General features: G+C 34.6%; 1 protein-coding gene across 4 annotated transcripts in view; it reads right to left on the bottom strand.

Annotated features, from left to right (window-relative positions):
• STXBP5 (syntaxin binding protein 5) overlaps positions 1 to 19,444 on the bottom strand; it is a 122,992-nt gene that overhangs the window by 17,142 nt on the left and 86,406 nt on the right. For 2 of the 4 annotated variants that reach the window (XM_062572355.1, XM_062572356.1), the window contains exons 19-21: positions 11,029 to 11,094; positions 7,028 to 7,087; positions 6,886 to 6,933 (exon numbers count right to left, since the gene is read on the bottom strand). In XM_062572355.1, coding sequence (XP_062428339.1) covers positions 6,886 to 6,933; positions 7,028 to 7,087; positions 11,029 to 11,094 — 174 coding nt within the window. The remainder of the gene's footprint in view (positions 1 to 6,885; positions 6,934 to 7,027; positions 7,088 to 11,028; positions 11,095 to 19,444) is intronic. The other 2 variants (XM_062572357.1, XM_062572358.1) reach the window with 1 other exon arrangement.

Below are 19,444 nucleotides of genomic sequence, written 5' to 3'. Positions count from 1 at the left end.
TGCCATCAGCAGTCTTACAAGAATGAAGAAATTATTAAGAATAATTATAAAATTGGCAGCATACAAACATTTGCAACATTATCAGATGAAAGATGGTAAAATTTTAGTAATATTACACAAGTGAAAAATGGAATTTGAACTCATCACTTGGAAAATTCTACCTCTAGAAATAGAAACCATGAGGTCCATTTAAAATGCTGTATAACACTAAAATATGCTGCTGTAAGTACAGTTACTGGTTTACTAATAGCCGTAAGTCTCTCTTTGATCTTTCGTTCATCAATTATTGGAGAAGGAAGAATTTTGATGTAGCTTAGCTACTGGGCCAGGGCTTTAATTTGGATTTAATTCCCATCTACATGCTTGACTTTTGGTATACCATTTGATTTTTCATTACCTTGTAAGGATAATACTTCTCTACCTGAAGCAGATTTTGAAAATAATCTCGTATTTTTAAGTGTGTCTTGTAACAAACACCAATCATAAGGTAGACTGAATCTTGCCACTCCTCTCTAAAAATGAATTCACTCTGTATGATTTCAGTTAAAAGGGATAATTAGAACGAGCATGTTTTGTACATATGCTCAAGAATAGCGTGTGATTTAAAGTTACTCTCACTCCTTGAAAAAGTGAGACACTTCATTATACTATCATTTGCAAACACTATTTATCTGAATACCTGAACAGTTTTATTTGTCATACATTACAAAAATTTGAGAATAAGACTCTGGAAATAATCTTCTTATTTCCTTAATGTGTCAATGTTACAAAGTTATATCCTGTTCAAATTAAATTGAAATCACTTACTTTAAGGTTGCAATGCCCCAGTCATTTAAACTCTTTTTTTAGTGTAGGTTGCAGCCAAAAAGGGCAGTCCAACCACACATTTTCTGCCCTCATCCTTGCACTGGTGCTGGCATCTGTCTGGCCTGATGGTGAGGCTTAACCAAAACTCATCTAGATAAATTTTCTGCCATGGGCTGTTTTCAACAAGATCAGTTCCTGTCTCAGATCAGTGCTCAGCTAGACAAACGGCAGACCACAGTACACTAGTGACCAGGAGCCCCTTCTTTTTGCTGTCAGTTGGAATTTACACTAGCTTGAAGAGATCATGTAACCTCATCTGGAACTGTGAATTACGTGGTGAAAGCTTCTCGTTTTAAGGCTCATTTTCTCAGTTAGGCAGATAAATCATAAAAGCTGAGGTGTTAGACACAAGCTTAAGTATGCACACAAAATAACTTGAATTATGTTTGGTTTTTCACCACTTTTACTACGCATAAAACTATTCTCAGCAACAATTAGTTAACTTAGCCACTTTGAAGTCCAGAGTAGTCACTTTCAGCTTCTCAAATAGAAACATTTAATGTAATACTTTAACAACTTAGGGAAAAAAATGACAAAAAAATAAAGATACTAGGGAACAGGTAATATGAAGTACAGGAAAACGTGCTGGATTCTAAGAGCCAGTCCCTATTGTTAGTTTTTTTGCTGATTAGTGAAAAGGCCTGTGTGAACAAGGTTGGTAAGTTTAAACAAATCACAAGACATCACTTTCTACAAATGCTAAACTATCTCTCCCTTTTATTAATAGCGTAAGAAGATAAAAGAATTCTTAAAAGATGTCGCTGCTAAAAGTTGTGAATTAGTGCGCTCTACAGAGAAACTGCATTTCAAAAACACACATTGATGTGACAGAATGCTCAATAATTTAAATGTAAAGAGGAAACTTAAGTATTTTATCTAAATAGCACTAGTGCCATCTTGTGTTTAAGCAGGAAAGTGGCTCAAAATTTAATTAGAAAATACAAATATTTCAACAGCTAAATCATTTCCAACTAATATTATTTGGAATAACAAACTGCTTATATTCATCATATCTGCCTTATGGTTTTCAGCAGTTTTGGAAAATGTAGTTTATCCATGCCTCGGAATCAAAACCGGCTACATGTCAGCACTAGACCTCTTCTACCACACAAGAAACATATCAGAGAAATGGAAAAAGATGAGATGAAGATCTACAGGGAGAACACTCAAAGTCAGGCTTTTTACTTTTTTCCCTTTGTATGACAGGGCAAGGTGACAGCGGCTGCTCCTGCCGGGGGCAGCTGACCTCAAGCAGCAGCTGTCACGCCACACGCTTTAATGCCTCTCTCAGCGGTGGTGGCTGCTGCAGCACCTCTCCATGACTCTGCCTCTCCACGACTCCGGTGTGAGATACAGGCCCAAAAGCTAGGAAGCTGTTTTGTTACTCTTGGCACGCTTGTTGTCTATTTGCTTAGACCTACATTTCATTCTCCTCTAAAGGAGAAAACCTAGAGTGACATGCACGCACATTCATATTCTTTCTCTCCCTAATATATATGATTAAATATGCATTATACACTAAGTATGCTATGGCAGAACTGTCCAAAATCCAATATTCAGGGTTTTTGGTTACTTCTCAGTGGTTAGTCTTGATGGGGAAGGATTTAGAATACAAAAGGTTCTCTTGGCATAATATGTTACATCTCAGCATTGTAGGCTCAACTAATTCAATCAAAAAATACCCTGAAGGTTACTTGAAACATGTCAGAGCTATCAATAGGAAGCAGTGGCTTAAAGTAATACTTAAATTTTATTTGCAGTACGTTATACTAAGCTAATCGCAATGTATTACAATAAATAACATATTAATTTGAAACCTCTAGATCAATTTCCCATGCATTCTTTATTTAAGTAAACCATCTAAATTGTTTATTAAAAAACCTCTAAAGATTATAAAGGAGTCAAGTGTCTCTGTGTTTTGGCAGATAATAGAGAGTTTAAAGGAAACAAAGTTAATTTAACATTTAACGAGAAATATCTAAACAGCTTAGAATGATCTTTTAGTTCTTACCAATATTCTTTAAGACATATCCAAATCCCAAAATTATTTTAAATTGAAATATTTTAATGTTTGATAACTATATAGAGGTCGGGGATTAAATTACCCAATTGCATGATGCCTAAAGAATTGACTATTGTACTTCTGACAGTTAAAGAGAATTAGACTCACAGCACTGAAATCTGTAAATTTCATATCCATAAGAATAATGAAACCATTTTAGAAGGGAATGCATGTAAAGAGAACTACGTGATATACATAAAATTAGATCAGACAAGATATTAAAAAGCACTCTGGAACAAAAAGTCCTCTGGCATTAGGGCAAATGAGAACTTAGTATGAGCATCTTAAGCTTTGATTCTATGAAAACAGTATTAACAAATTTTCAAACAGTACTGAAATCATTTCGTTGCACACTTAGAATGCTACAAATGTGAAAAACCTTATACTAATGTTAGCAGCAGAAATTAGAGAAATTCAGAATTCTAACTATCACTACTCCAATTAGATTTGTCTGCTAATAATTTGCAAATGTTTTTAAACTGAGTAACTGTACAGAAGAAGTAAAATCTGTAACTTCACTGAAACAGTATTTGACACAGTCTACTGGAACACTTATAATAAATGTCTCAGAATCTGCAATTCTTTCCATGTACCTTTACTAAGTTTCTCTCCAAAAATGGAGGATATAGTATCTCTACAGGTCTGATATGATCAATAGTGATACATTTAGTCAGACACTTCTCTTCAAGATCAATAACTAACTGATCAAAATAAAGGTAAAATAGCTTAGATTTTCTTTCAGCTGAAGTTGAATCACAAAGTCTTTCAATAAGAATGACACGTTGGCCTCAGAAATTAAATATTTCCTTCCCTTTTTTTTCCCATAAGTTCACCTAGATTTGATGCATTTTTCTGTACATCTTCAACCCAGTGCATTATGTATAGCTTCAAATATTTGCCATTCCTAAGAGAAATGTATACATTTAATAATGGCTGCAGTATTTCCTGTAACTCCTATAAATGGTTAGTAAAACCACAAAGTATCTCTATATAGCTAAGGTAATTATAAATATTTCAAAGTTCCCCTCTGATGCAATTAAAAGCAAGAAAAACAAAACAAACAAGAAACCCCCCCAAACTCCCCAATCCCTCCCCTTCTCAACATATTTACAGTTTTAAGCTTGAATCATTAGCCAGCAACACCACCAATCCTCTGAGTATTAAAACAAACAACACTCCCCCAACCTAAGACAAAAGACCAATTGAACTTAACAGAGTATACATGGTAAACCAAAATGTTGTTTGATATAGCCATTACATTTTTTTTATGCTACTGCTGCAATCTTGGATGTTTTTTGGCCCTTTAATGAAGCAAGAATCTTGTGTCTGATACTGTCACTAATGATACAAATCTACAGAAATGAAGATGAATCTGTGCAAGTTACAACAAAATGATATAAACTGAGAATGACATTGAATTTCCAAATGCATGCATATTTATGTTGATCTTCTGATACCACCTTATCGAGTCCTATCACTGAAATGAAATTCCTTATTATTTTGGAAAATGCTAGATATCCCTCTCAGTACTTTCAAAGAAGTCTTCTTCTCTTACTCACTGCTCCAATGTGACAAAAACATAGGAATGGTATTAACAGTAATGGAGATTATATATGTAAATTATAATTTTTTTTGTTTTTGCAACCCAATTGATGGGTTATACTTCATGCAAGTACAAAGAACTGAAGGAACTGTAATCCAACTGCACTGGATGCCATTGCAGAGAACCACATCCATGCTTCATGCATCAAACTCCATCTGAACACAGATGATGAAGGTAAACTGTTGTACAATAGGGTGAAGTTGATGACAGTAAGTGACACACACATTTTACAGAATTCCTTGTCCAGTCACGTTCAGCTGACTAGACTTCAGTTTAAAACAGTGAAATGCAAATACATGCAACCATTAACACTAAAGAAATGGCAAAGCACTTTGCTATATTTCAGCTACTCAGAAGAATTTGAAGTCTAAGTTCAGAAAGAGCCATGCAGAGTAATCATGCCAGATATAAGGTATAGAACATGGCAGTGAAGAAAATATTACTTGTATCGCATCCAACTATTCAAAGCTCTGAAAAAATTCAAGCGAAACAATTATATACACTGTGTAAATTACATAAATCTCATAACATGGGCTCACAGAGAGGAATTACTGTCCAATGCATTGTTGTCTCAACTCAGTATTTAATCTTCTTCCTGAAGAAATTACTATGACTTGTAAATAAATGCTACGTTATTTTAGTTGTAAAAACATTCACAACTGCTCTTTTTCTCTGGAAAGGAAAGGTTTCAAGCTGAAACAGGCACCAAAATTTCTGCAGAATCATCACTGGCAGGTTTTATTAATATTCTTGGAAAAATGTGAAAAGATGATGAAGTCATGCTCAAACATCGTCAAAAACAAAAGAGCAAAAACCCCATTTTTTCTGCACAAGTTAAATTCAGAAGAGATGGCCTTCAGACAAAAGGAAAACATTATCTCATCAACAGGTACAAATATAACATGCACAAAATTAAGTGCTCTTTTTCTCATTAGAAGAGCTGAGTACAAGTTTCAGTAAAACATATTAACGCATATTAATGCAAACTGTACTCAGTTTTTTAAATACAGATGAATTGACATACTGATACATTCTTGAGACACATTTACTTTCTCAAATTCATCTTAGGCTTCCACCATCTCAGAGCTGCTCTCCTCTACCATCACCATTGCCAGAACGACCAGTCTATCTCCTGTATTTTACCCTTTAACGTGTTCCTGCAAGCAGTGCTCAGCCTAGTACTGAGGCAAGGGCACTCTTCTCTCTCCCTCCTTTTCTGCCTCAGGTTTCAAAGAACCTCCTATAATTTATAGATACTTACCTCACTGAATTTTGAATGATTTTGCTTCTCAGTTACCAAATTGCGATGGAAGGGAAATAACCGCTAATAGTTTAGGATAAAAGTTAAGTTGTCAAATAGCTAATCAGAGGCAGGGTGCAGGAAAAGAAATCATCTCCTCCTCCCTAGCCTTAACTTATGGTTTAACACATAATCTAAAAAATAATAGTTTAACAAACAGTGTCACTATAAGCAACACAGATTCAACTCTTTGACCTAACTAAAGAGGCAAAAGTAAATCCTATTGCAACCACACAGTAATACACAAAATGAAAACAAAATTAAACATTAATGTAGTGATTCTGAAATGAAATTAACTGTACCCCAGTTAAAGAAGTAGAAATCTTTTCCCAAAATTAAACCACACAGCCTCTCAGCCTCATTTATAGCTCCAGTTGTCATAAGCAGAGTTAATTTTTATTCTAATCATAAAAGGGTTCAATCTATAATCTGCATACAACATATTCCAAGGCACTTTTGTTCATAAATTAAAAAAAAAAATAAAAACAAAACCCCAAGGTTCTGAAGCTGGTAAAGTGTTGTATCATTGCAGGATACAGAAGGAAAATATAGTTCTGAAACAGTAATGGAGTGTATTTATATATAACTAAGTCCCTTTCCAGATGATTAAATGAAAACATAATGCTACCTGTATCTTGACCGTTTTAATAAGGAAATCTGGCCATATAACTACGAATATACCACGTAAAAGAAATTAAAGCAAATAGATGTTCTCAAAGAGACTGTACCTTCACAAAAATAGTGGAATAATGTTGTGACTTGCATAGACTGAACTCTCTTAGTATTTCAGATCAGAATTCCACCCATCCAGAAAATGCAGGAAAGTGCATTTGTAAGATCAGAGAATTTAAAACACCAATATCCTTGATTTTTAAATTATTATACCCAGTGTATTTAGCACAGAAGCAGCTCACAGAATTACCAATTAGCATAGAGAATGAAAAATTAATAACTAAATATGCAATTAAATTTGATTTTTTCTTCCTGCTGGGTTAGTGTTGCATAGATTAAGGCACTAGATTAGGAACAGAACAGATTTTTTCTAGTTCCTACCTATGTCATTGGCTACCATCTTGGAAAACTTTCTGCTTTTGGTCTTCACTGTAAATAATATTTTAATAAAAAAGGTCAATCTATGTGTATCAAAGGATGAACTAAAGAAAAAATAAGACTGTAAAAAAGAAAAATACTGTACCCTTTTCTATAAAATTATTCACTTTTTGATCATCGTCAGAATTGTTTGGTGAACCAGAACCTATGAGTGAAGACAGAATGAGATGGATATACCAACATACATATCTTTGACACAAGAACTATGTATTAATAAAATTTTTGTGTTTAAGGGAGACACACAAAGATGCATTAAAATACTGATCAAATATCAGATACTGATAGTCTCTGGAGCTGAATTCTCATGACATGACAGGAATCCTGCCATATTGAGATTAACCACAAAAAATACAATGCAAGGTACAATGTTGCGTAGTGCAAGTTTATTGCTATAAGTATTTCCCCCTCATTGAATAAAATGCTTACACTGAATGGAGTACCTGATCATGGTTCCACAATTCATAGAGCAAGACAGTAGCAATAAACATAGCTTTGAAAATTTGCTTCTTTCTAATTCAATAATTTTGCTTTGGGGCATAGTTCTTCAACTATTCTGCAGATAATTCATTGCAAGAACTGGAACCTGGAATTTTTTACAATCCTTAATACTGAAAAACTGATAGTGATAGCAATAGGCCACAACTTGAGGGCTACACTGCTGTTGAGAAATTAAAATAGAATTTAACTAAAGATGTCAAATTTCATTGGATTTTATATTGTAAAAATGTAAATAGAATGCAAACATTTTAACACTTCTAGCCACAAAACATGACAGCTTACAATGCTATACAATGTTTTATAGGTCAGATGAATGCTCCAGAGGCCTTAGCTTATTATATCTCTTCATTTCTGTACGAAAAGCAGGAGAAATAAAGCTATTATTTCTCTTGTATAATCACATTATTTATACAACAGTCCAGCTCTATGCTACTAAAACTGCAGGATACTGTCCTAACTTACATGGGCAGGTAGTCCATTCCACTGTTCTCTAAACTGTATAAACACTCACTGGAGGAAATCAAGGGCAAGTTAGCTTCCACTTCTCTTTACCTGAGCACTGAAAGGGTCAGTTGTTCAGGCAGAAGATCTAGATCACTTGAGCAAACCCAGGCTTCAACCTAAGCAGTGACTCGTTTCTTTTACACATCATTTTGTAATACTCAATATCAACAACTTGTTTAACTGCCAACCCCGTCCCTCCAGACTTAAAGCTACTAACAAGCAAATGTATTTTGCATAGTGTATTTTCTTCTTAAATAGCCAGCCCCTACACTGAAAAAGTCCATTTAAATCTGGCTTTTGTCCTGCATGTGAAGCTCACCAATACTGTGTAGCTGATTTTTAAAAAACGCTCTCTCCTACCTCTCTGAAAAAAGAGCGGCATTGTCATGCCCCTAGAAGTGGGCCTCTTTTCAGTATTCTTGTTCTTTCCCAGAAAATATGCAAAACTTATAAACCAAACCCATGGAACTGTAGTTCATCTCATATCTGTATTTCTTAGCACCTCCACAAAGGCTGGCCTTCCCTGGACCACAATGAAAAAGTTTCTGTATCAGTAAGGTGCCACTGGCCCTCCTCCTATCTTCACCCCAGGAGAAGTCTGTCATGAACCTCACCTTGTTCATCAAAAAATGTGACAAAAGGACAAAACTGAGGAAAGCAAGGCACAGGCCAAATTCATTACTCTAAATAGCTATCTTACAGGGGACTGCAACAGTGTCCCCTCCCCTCCCTCTTTAGTCCACTCACCTTTTTTTTTTTTTTTTTTTAAATCCTCTAGACTAATTTTTCTTTAGTATTGGGTATCTATGAGCTATTGTGTGTCTGTATCGTTGTACACTCTTTTCACAGAGTATTCAGATCTCTAAAGGTCTAGAGCTCATACTGATGTGAACTAACTTTTAAAAAGTCTTCTCAGGTGGTCAACTTTTCAATTGGAACTTAATTCCTGCTAAGGCACGATTAGGAATTTCCTCATGCTATTTCCTCTTGACACTTGAATACAGTGTCTGTTCTAGGCCGTCCAACTTTTTGATTCTTTTAAAAAGAAATATCCATGTTGTATTAATTCATAAACATAAACAGATGGCAGGGATATGGAGGAGATAAATTGTTCAATTTAGAATTTTTCCACATAAAGCTTGATTCTTATCTTTAGGCTTGATTTTACTGCACTGTTACCTGACACAGTGATTTGAGTTTTACTCCAGTTCAATTTCAAATTATGAAAAAAAATCTCTAATGCAAATTAAATGGTATTTTAAGTTTTAGCTATTCCAGCTGGAAGTGGTTTGGGCTGGCACTTGAGAAATGCTGGAGCTGGGGAGAGAAAGGATGTAGCCTTTAAAAGTGCAAGTCAAGCTATTACTTGTACACATTTTAAACTTGGGCTTTGTTTAGCTCAGTGGCAATTCTCATTTGTCAAGCAAACTTTGCTAGAAACTAGACTTAGCTGGAATTTTGGTCAAATGTACGTTGGTCAAATTCAAATAGCTTAGTAACAGTTAGCATCAGTCTCCTCAATCTCAAAAAAGATGAAGTCATTCACTGCCGCAACAGTATTGCAGAACAAATTGCTTACAGATACTAGGTTTGATATTGAAAAATGCAAATGGAAAAGATGCGCTGTAGTCTCTAAATATCACCAAAAATGTGCTTTCATTAAAAATGATGGTGCAGTTGACAATTTCAGCATGCCAGTACTCTGCATTAGGCAGGTATGTCATGAAATCACATTTTCAGCTAATGTGATTTCAGCTTGTTTACTTTTCTTTAATAAATGAAATACAAAGTTTAATAATTGGCTTTCTATCCAAATTCTATTTTTATTGTAAACAAGTCTTATTTATTCTAATAAATAGAATTACTGGGAAAGAGAATGACATTCTGACTTATGTAGATTAAAGTTTTGTACAATTTAAAATGAAGATGAAAAGATAGTTGTCAAATCAGAAATAAAAGTTTATGTTAAAATTTCTACTGAAGTTATAAACAGGGTACTTTGTTCTGTTCTGTTTTCAACTTGGCAAAATTAGTAAACCTTTTAACAGAGATGGGGCAGCTAATAAAGAGAGGTTGTAATCAATGGCATTTCAGTTTTGCAACTGCTTCCTTTATGGTCCAACACAAAGGAAGCTACTCTGCAAGCCATAAATTCCTTCATGTTCTTGAGAAGACAGTCAAGGCTTTGGAAAGCACAGGCTAAAATGGCACACGTAGCTACTTTTAGTTTCTTGTAATGATTATAATTTTGAATTCAACTGCAAAGAGTAAAAAAAACACTCCTCCAGTTCTCCAAGCACTTGAGTAAACTTACAGTTTTTTGTTTTAGCTTAAGAGTAGAGCTTTGACTGAAATGAATAAAGTGATGTATGCCATTAGAAGTTCTGCCATAGTAGTCGGGAAGAGACAAGTGAAATATCTTAAGCTACTACCTGAAATATTCATTCTGAATATTATATATTGACATGCACTATTAAGTATTTGCATGGCTATAGTCTCAATTAGCCAACATTAAACAAACTTCTAAGCAGTACAACATATTACTAAAGTTTTCCTTTAAAAGGAAACATATAAAAAGTCACACAGAGCTTATATTATATATATATATTAACCTTAACAAGAATGCCATCTTCTGAAGATGTCTGATTCTGAAGGAAAATAGTAATTTACCATTTATAAGGAAGTGGAAGTAAACCAGATCTCTTTATAGACACAGTCTTTGCCACTTCTGAGGACTCTCTGAAACACCAGTCATCTGAACTATCACAGGAATCTGTGTGCCTCTTACCAACATTTCAAAAATTCCATTGCAGTGGAGTACGCTCTCTAAAGCATGAATATTTCAGATTGTGCATCTTCACTCTTATGAAGTATTCACACTTATGAAGTATTCCTATTACATCTCTTAAATCAGTCTTGTTTTAAAACTGCTGTTTTGCCACACCTAGCAACATTTGTAATGATAAATCAAGTTGCAAGAAGGTGACAGTTCTTCTATAATTACTTAACTAGTTAAATGTTGACTTAAAGCATGCCATCCTCTGTGCAAACAAAATACTGAAGAACTGGGAAGCTTATAATTACCTGAGGTGGGTGACTTGCAGCGATCTTCTGGCACCACTGTACCTTCATTAATATCACAAAGACCGGCTGTAACACAAAAAAAAAACGGTGTAGAGTAAGTAAAGTTGCTATTTTAACCTTTCCTCTATTATAGTTAGAAGCTTTAATGTTCATCAGATACAAACCAGCTGGTTGTGGCAAAATTTATGTTAGAAATCACATTTTTTTCATTTGGACAGCAGCCACAATGACTATAAAGTCACTTACTTCATACTACTGTAAAGTTTTCTGGACAGGTTACAAACCATTTGCCATTAAATTCCAGTGAAAATACTATCTTTTCAGAAATACAGACTGTTAATAGAACACTTAAACAGTTAATTTGCATGCTATGAATATATATTAAGTACATGTAACTTCTGTTTTGAAGGGAAAAAAAATCCTACAGTCTCATCAAATATGTAACTGCAAAAGAAAAAGATGAAAGAGGACTTTGAAGATCAAGGAATTCCTAAGAATGCTCTTGGACCAACATGCGACCACTATTGTGTTTTTCTTTTCCACATATTACTTTCTCATTGTTACAGTGATATACTTTGCATTTGCTGTTGCCTAGTTCACTTTTCAGCAAAACTCAGTGATGTCACTTAGACAACTTAAGATACTGGCTGCTTGTGAAAATATTCTTCCTCACACATGGAGATTTCACTAAATTCTTAATACAACATTGCCCACTCTAATCGTAAGAATAACTGCAGTATGTTAATAGAAGATAAAAAGAAAATACATTTTATTCTTATAGTCAATTTTTATAGTTTTCTAAATACCAAAAAAAGAGATAATTAAAAGGAAAAAAGCATTCTCTTGAAATAATCAGTCAACGTAGAACAACACATTAAAGGTACGCTGCACTCACACATAGCTCACTGTTTGCAAAATAGTCTTATGTAGCCTGCTTATAAAAGCATATGCAGATTCTCCCTCAAAACTCATAATGAATAGGACTGTCTGAAATTAGGAATTGACCTTATGGGTAGGTTAAGCTTATGCTTAATGGTAGTCCATGAACTACATGGTTCAATACATGGAAATATTCAAGGTGGAAGCTATACATCTTCCATATACTGGGGAGGTGGGAGTATGGGGGAGGAGAGGGAAAGGGGAAGGTGGTGGTAGAAAAGCCAAACATTTATTAGCAAATCAACGAGCACTGTGGGATAGTCATGGTACATACTCTCTGAGAAACCAGCTCTGGAAGCACCTGACAGTATTAGAAACACATGGGAATCTAAAAAGTTTTGTGCTAGATAGTTTTCAAAAATCCCAGTGCTGCTCTCCCTAGGATCTGGACAAACTTTAGATAGTAGCACAGGTGGCTCACCCTCCCTCCCTCCATCCCTCCCTCTCTCTCTCTCTCTCTCTCTCTCTCTCTCTGTGTGTGTGTGTGTGTGTGTGTGTGTATTTTTACAGCAATACCACAGATGCATTTAAGGATGAATTTCAGTGTATGTGATCTTTGTGAAATAGTCTGTTAATGAATGCCAGCCCAGAAAAAATGATCTGTTAATATCTTTGGAAATTAATAGAGCTCTCTTCTTACAGACTGAAAGACCCTGGTAACCACTCTGGGAATACAGCCTTGGGAGATCTAATAATCCACGAAGAGTACTCTAGAGACAGATCCTCATAAAGTTTCTGTATAAATGTGAAACAGGCAAGGGTGTTTGGTACTGGGAACAGTCACCAAGTGAAGACTGTACTGGGTTACCAGGTTGGGAACTTTTTAAATGAGAATGAGGGTAAAAATGCGAGTCTTCTTCTGGGTGAAAGGGATCTTTTAAACCCATATGGAGGTGTCTAGACACCTCTGCCAGCTAACATCCAAAAGGATGCTCTGCACTGTATCTGCAACATATCCCTGCTCTGCAAGAGATATGCAGTTATCTCCCTGCTCTTTCAGTCAGTGGAAAGCAGAAGTCTTACAGAATGCTTTTAAAGTTGAATGGGCTATGTCATCACTACCAGGAACAAAAAATCCTGCCGGGAGCAGCCAAGCACAGCATATCAAGTAGATTAAAACTTTCTCTTCTGTAATGAAAGTTTAGGTGTCCTGAATTCTTTAAGTAGACTTTTCTAGTACCAGAAGTTGAAGAAATAGCTCCATTCACAGACAACAAATATCATCTTCACATTTTAATGTTTTCATTTCTGACTGTTCTCACCACACCCCGATTCTACCACCTCTCTCTCTTTATTGGTTATCCAACAGAAACCTCGCAGAGCTGCTGAATGTGGTTTGAAAATGAAAGCAGCCCTAACTATTAGGAGGAATAGTTCTTGCAAACTTGACAAAAGAATACCCAACAGGTTCACAAGCATCTAAAGCCTGAATTTAAAGCTTTGAGAAATGCCAGTTCATTGCCATTCTTGTAGCAGCTACAGCTTAAAAATGTATGTTCTAATGATGGTAATGACAAGCAGCTGTTGTCAACAGGCATGTCTAGGAAAAACAAAGTATGCACTAGTAGGATCATGGAAGTTTTAGTACCAAGAGTCAGGGCAGATAAGGAATGATTTATTCCATATATCACTTGTGCACTTACATGACTGGGTAATTGTATCTGTTGACTTGGTAGGTGAGAGCTACACATAAGCACATTTCTCTTGTGACAAAAACAAACCTACTACACATATGCATCACAAACCTAGACTACTGAATTTACTGCATGAGCAATATAATTTGTGTATGTATAATAATTCAGGTATTTTTCTAACATAGGCCAGAAACAGATGGAAAGAAAATAGGTTGAAAGCAATTCATGCAACTTAGTAAATTTTTGAGTTCTTCCCAGATCTAGGAGGGAGGAAGTCTGTAAGAGCTGCTCTGACAATTACAACATTTAACATCTTCCCCAGGGCCCTCCTGGTCTTTGCTACATGAAGTTTGCTAGCTGAGGTATGGTGCTGTGCTCAGGCTTCCATTACGAAGCTACACATGTCTAATGTGTAAGAAGCTCTACTACAACACACTACGCAAAAATACGAGCACTTATTACTCCAGATCAAAGTACAGTTTCAATTCTGACTTGTCAGGACAATAATGGACAATGTGGTATTAAACTATGAGGACAGGCTTATTACTGGAAGCAACAGCTTTAAAGAACATTCTTTGACTGCATGCTAAGTAAATCCTCACATTGGTGTTGCTGGGATAACAAACCTGTACTGTGCTTGTAAAAACAGACATGCTGTTTCTAGATCATGCTCCCTTAGGAAGCCGAAGTGTACTATCCAAAGATGCAGTTCAGGAACTTAACCTCATCTTTTCCTTTAACATTTTAATTCTTTATCTTCACGGGAAATATTTAACTTTCTACAGTAATTTTCCTGTGAAAAATCCTGTGAAATCCTTCACTGACAGGGATAGTCTCTAGAAAAGAATGCAGTCATACACCTATACGTGTTCTTCCTTTTTCAGAAGTCTTGAGGCTAAAATTTGATTCATGTTAAAAAATAACTCTTATCAACTGATCAAACAGAAACCCCCTGAACATTCCTGAGACTCTCGTCATGAAGCTATACACTAATGTTAAATGCTAGCTACTTACCTCATTAAAGAATAAATGTTTTATGACACTTGTTACATTTATGACAACATTTTAAAATTACAGTGTTAATGGCATATTTCTAAACTTTGGAGATTTTAGCATAACCATCACCGCATAACTATCTCTCAAAGAGGGAGGAGAAAGGGACAGGGATAGATAAGAAGTAATTTTAGTTATAATAATTTAATTTATTATTACACTAAGAGGAGAGTTACAAGGATGATCTGAGCTAAGTCTACGAATTATGGAGCTCTGGCAATGACCAGCTATACCAAACTGTTAATGCTGTTCTTTTTATATCCCCAGGTATCTTGACATAAGAGTGTGTGCACAGTCACAGAGCAGATTCGCCTGGCAAAGTTCCCCGGTTTCATGCTTACAGCATACGTGCAACTTGCTGTAGACTACCAAACCAAATCGATCTAGGGTTTTCCATTTCAGAATTGCAAAGTCTACAACCTGAATAGAACACAGATATACAGAAAAATGACCTTCCAACAAGCTTTAAATTTCTCTCTCAGAACACTAGTAGCAGGAAATTAGAAATAAATACATAAAAAAAACCCTGAATCATATTATGAAAGATATAGAAATTAAAATGCTACATTAGAAATCCCCCTATCATTACAACTGAAATTAATTGATATATAGGAAAAGTTTCATAAAACATGGGCCAATTTTTTCACTTAAGCTTCCAGCAGCTATATCTAAGATTAAAACACAATTTACCAGACGAGGAACCAAGTTATTTAAAAACCTACAACTAGAACTAACTTGATATGAAGATTCAAAAATTGGCATTAAATACAATTAACCTGAGAGAGTAAAAACAAACGAGAAACCCAAAAAACTTCAAAACCTTCTAATTCAGTTCTGCTTTTGGCTTAGCTACAGAGCTGATGTTGGTCTGGTTTAGATCCAGTATAAGTTAAAATTTGAAAATAAGTTCAAGTCCAGATCCAGTTCAAGGAGGAAGGGGAATGGGGAAACAAGAACAAACCACAGAAACATCTAAATACATATTTCCTTCATGTTTGATTCAACATCAGCCCTGGAACCCTTTAGGTTACACTAAGAAAAGTTTTTTTGCTGAGTAATCAAGAAAAAAATGTATTATATGCATGCAAAAACTGTTTTTTTTCAGAACAATGCTAAACCATCTCTTACAATACTAAGAAATGCTGCCTATAGATCTAAGTCACGAAAAAGTTGTTATATTTTACTATTTGAGAAATAATATAAAACTTAACTCCCATCAATAAAAAGCAAAGCTGCTGAACTGTTAAGGTTGATGTCTTATGTGAACTTAATTACATAAGTAAATAGACAAAAATAACTCAGCTGTCCACAGAAAAGTTCTTTGATGTTTGGTTTTAAATTTATTAATTTTACATTTGGTACCAGTACTGGTGTTCCTCGTAATGGTTCTGATGGTCCTATCATACTTAGCAAACAGTGTAACAAAACAAGCAATAGTTTCAAGACACAGCCAGAGTGTTTTTTTACTTTTTCAAAAACATACATACCATATGCCTCACAAACTATAAACTGCCGCCCAAAACATATGAATAAGGTACCTGATATGAATTAACGATAAATTCCAAAACATGATCTCAACTGGGAGTTTTTATCTGTGGAGATAGCCTGAAATGACAGTACATAGCCTTTGCATAGAGCCTTGTCTCTAAATAGATGCTGCTTTATGATAAGAATTTGAATTTTGTTTTTGAGTAGAAAGAGTTTTGAGTAGACAGACACATTCATCATATTCTTGCAATGCAAGTGAAGGGAAAAATCTCATATTTTCATATATTCATATTTTAGGAGATACATAATGCTAACTCTATGAACTTTTGAAGAAAGTATTTCTAAAAACTTTCAATGTGTTAACTCAGGACATGCCTTTTGCTATATTATAAATATGTAAGCAGATACTAATGATATATTAAATTGACACTTCATGTGGGAACAGAAACATCAAGGTTCTTAATGAGGAAGGATCATTTTTTGTTACTTTGGTGAAAACCTACGGAAATTGTTAAGAGTGGCACAGAACAATTTTCCTTTCCTCTCTATTCCAAAATCATTTAATTTTTGGTTCTACTAATCTTGAGACACAATATACCATAACAATATGTTCCTCTGTCATATGCTGGTTGAATCTAAACTTCATGTAGCTAATTAAGAAACTGGTTGAATGCACAGATAGGGTAGCATTATTATTATTATTATTATTATTATTATTATTTTAAGCTACTTGTCTCAAAGAGAATGGGAAGATATACTGTTTCTCTAAAACATCTACATCACATGTAAGCATTTATTCTATGATTAGAAAAAGAGTACTAATAGTCCCTGATGGTTATTAGAGCTGTTTAGTTGTTGAAAAACATCTTATGCATAAAAATTAAATATAAAATTTAGATATATTAAAATACAAACGTTTTAAGACAGAAATAAAAGAATTAAATGAAGGCATTCTATCTCAGAACAGAAGAAAGAAAATACAAGTTCTCTGCATTTTTAAGAACACTATCTCAGGTATTCAATGTTCAATAAAGGGAGAATACAAAATCTGAAAGTTTCTGACCAGCTCCAATACCTCCTATCCTATAAATGAAACAAAGGCTAGTGCTTGAACTTAACTGATTTCTTATTTGTGAATTTTTCACCAGCAATAATGCTTTACTATTTAAGGTTAGCTATCTACAGTCTGGGTAAAGTATCTACATTGAAAGAAACACAAATCATTAAAAATGTTTAATGTTAACTCTAGAGAATTAATTTTCAGTCTTAAAAAAATCTCTTCATATTTGTATTAATGAAACTGAGCATGTAACTTCAGCTAAACAAGATGTTGGTTGGATGGAGCAGGGAGAAAGAATCAGCTATACAGTTAAGAAAACAACTCCATTCCATTACAAAACCTGTTACAACTTTTTTCCAAAATTAAAAACTCCAAGCAAATTAAGCCTTACAATTGCTAGCTCCAGAGACCAGTTTTGGGATTTTTGCCCATTTTCTGCTTCCCTTTATACTATTAAGGCATTGATGAGTCCTGGTTTTCGGTTCTGTATCATCTTAAGTTGGAAGCTTTCCTTCTCCATTGCAACAAGGGATGGAGAAGTATGCAGAAAGCAATATTTAGCTATTGAGCACACCCTTCCTGAAATTCACTCATTTGCTCACTGAGGGGAAAAAAAATCATAGAACTAACAGAATTGTACCATGATCTCAAGTATGTCTCTTTAACTTGCAGGCCATTCTTCCTTGAGGTTATTTTTATTCTCATCTCCTTCAATAAAAAGAGTGGGAGATTACCTACTCGGAATTTATACAGGGCTATGAGATACACAAATGTTTCACACTTAATCTCTACAAATGAGGTCTTTGAAGAAGTGAGCTTTCACATGCAAAAGACAAGTCACTGCTTTTTACAATGTAAAAATTAACAAACAAAACCACTCCAACATCTGTAACTAGAGTTTTGAAGCCTTCTCTTCCAGAAAGTGGACCAAGTAATGTAAAGTTCTAACCTCATATCTCAACAACTACACAAAATTTGGTGAGTAAAAATCTTGGTTTTGCAGATAACAGTAACTTCAGAGTCAGGATCTCCTTTTTCTTCTTTTTACCTTCCCCAAAATGGAAAGAATATGATGGTTGCTTTTTCCCCTCAAGTTTCTTTTAGAGATGCCACAGTCAAGAAATACAATAGATATCCGTGATTGCTTAAAATGGATTAAGAAAAGTATTCATGGTGAGCGAACAGCAAGTCAACAAATCAAATTCCGATGTTCAAAAATACTTTATTGCCACGAGATGACTTACTTATATAAGAGGTGCGAAGCTTTTTCACAGACTCTGAATATAAGTTAGAAAGGCCGCACATGCAAGAAGCCACAGTCAGCATACCTTAATGAAGCAATGAGAAAAGGAAAGACGGAGACACTAACAGTACATTTGAGACAAAAAAGCCAGCTGAAAAACTGGTATAATCAGGTTTAAAAGATGCTTTTGCCATGCAGATTGTTAGTATTAAAACATAAGATGAAAAATATAAATATGATTTAAAGTAACAGTGGTTATATTCATGAGCAGAAAAGACTAAATTCATGAACATCTTGGACATACAGTTGTAAATTAAGGTTGAGTCACACAGATACAACACATTAAAATAACAAAAGATAAGAAAAAGCAAGTGGGGTTTAACACAATTTATAATCTAAAATATATGAAGTAGAACTTAAATTCTTTGCTCTCAAGAGGAATTAAAACACTGAACCAGTAAAGTTTTTATTTTTTCCCCTCTCAAAAAGGATCTTTTTCATAGTAAAAGTCTTTATTTGTTTAAGAAGAAAAGATCTTATCTGAAAGGCCATGAATTGCATTTCTATATAAATATTTTTTAGGGCAGTTTCCTCAGTTGAACTCAACTGACTGGTGGTAACTGGATCTTTCTCAAACCAATGATTTATTAAAACAGGTATCAGAGTGCCCATTTTCATTTGAATAAAACTAACAAAAAGCTTACCTGAATTTTCTCCTGGATCACTCATGATAAACTAACATTAGACATGAAGAAGTTTTTTGAATAGCTTTCTATATCCTATCAAAAAATAATAATTTGGGGCAGAAGTGACCTTGTTTATAGCTCTGCCTTTAGCTATTTTCTGAATTAACTAAAAATATTCACTAGACAGCATTTTTTAAATGATCTTTTTTCCTCTTTGTTAACTTTTTGTTTTGGCAATAAGGCTAAAATTTTGATTGAAAGGTCATCTTCCTCTTCAGTTGCTAAAAAACACCTTTCTTAAACATCTACCTTT

This window comes from Rhea pennata, chromosome 3 (genome assembly GCF_028389875.1).
Source record: "Rhea pennata isolate bPtePen1 chromosome 3, bPtePen1.pri, whole genome shotgun sequence".
NCBI classification, from domain to species: Eukaryota; Metazoa; Chordata; class Aves; order Rheiformes; family Rheidae; genus Rhea; species Rhea pennata.
This window is presented reverse-complemented; position numbering and strand designations above follow the sequence as displayed.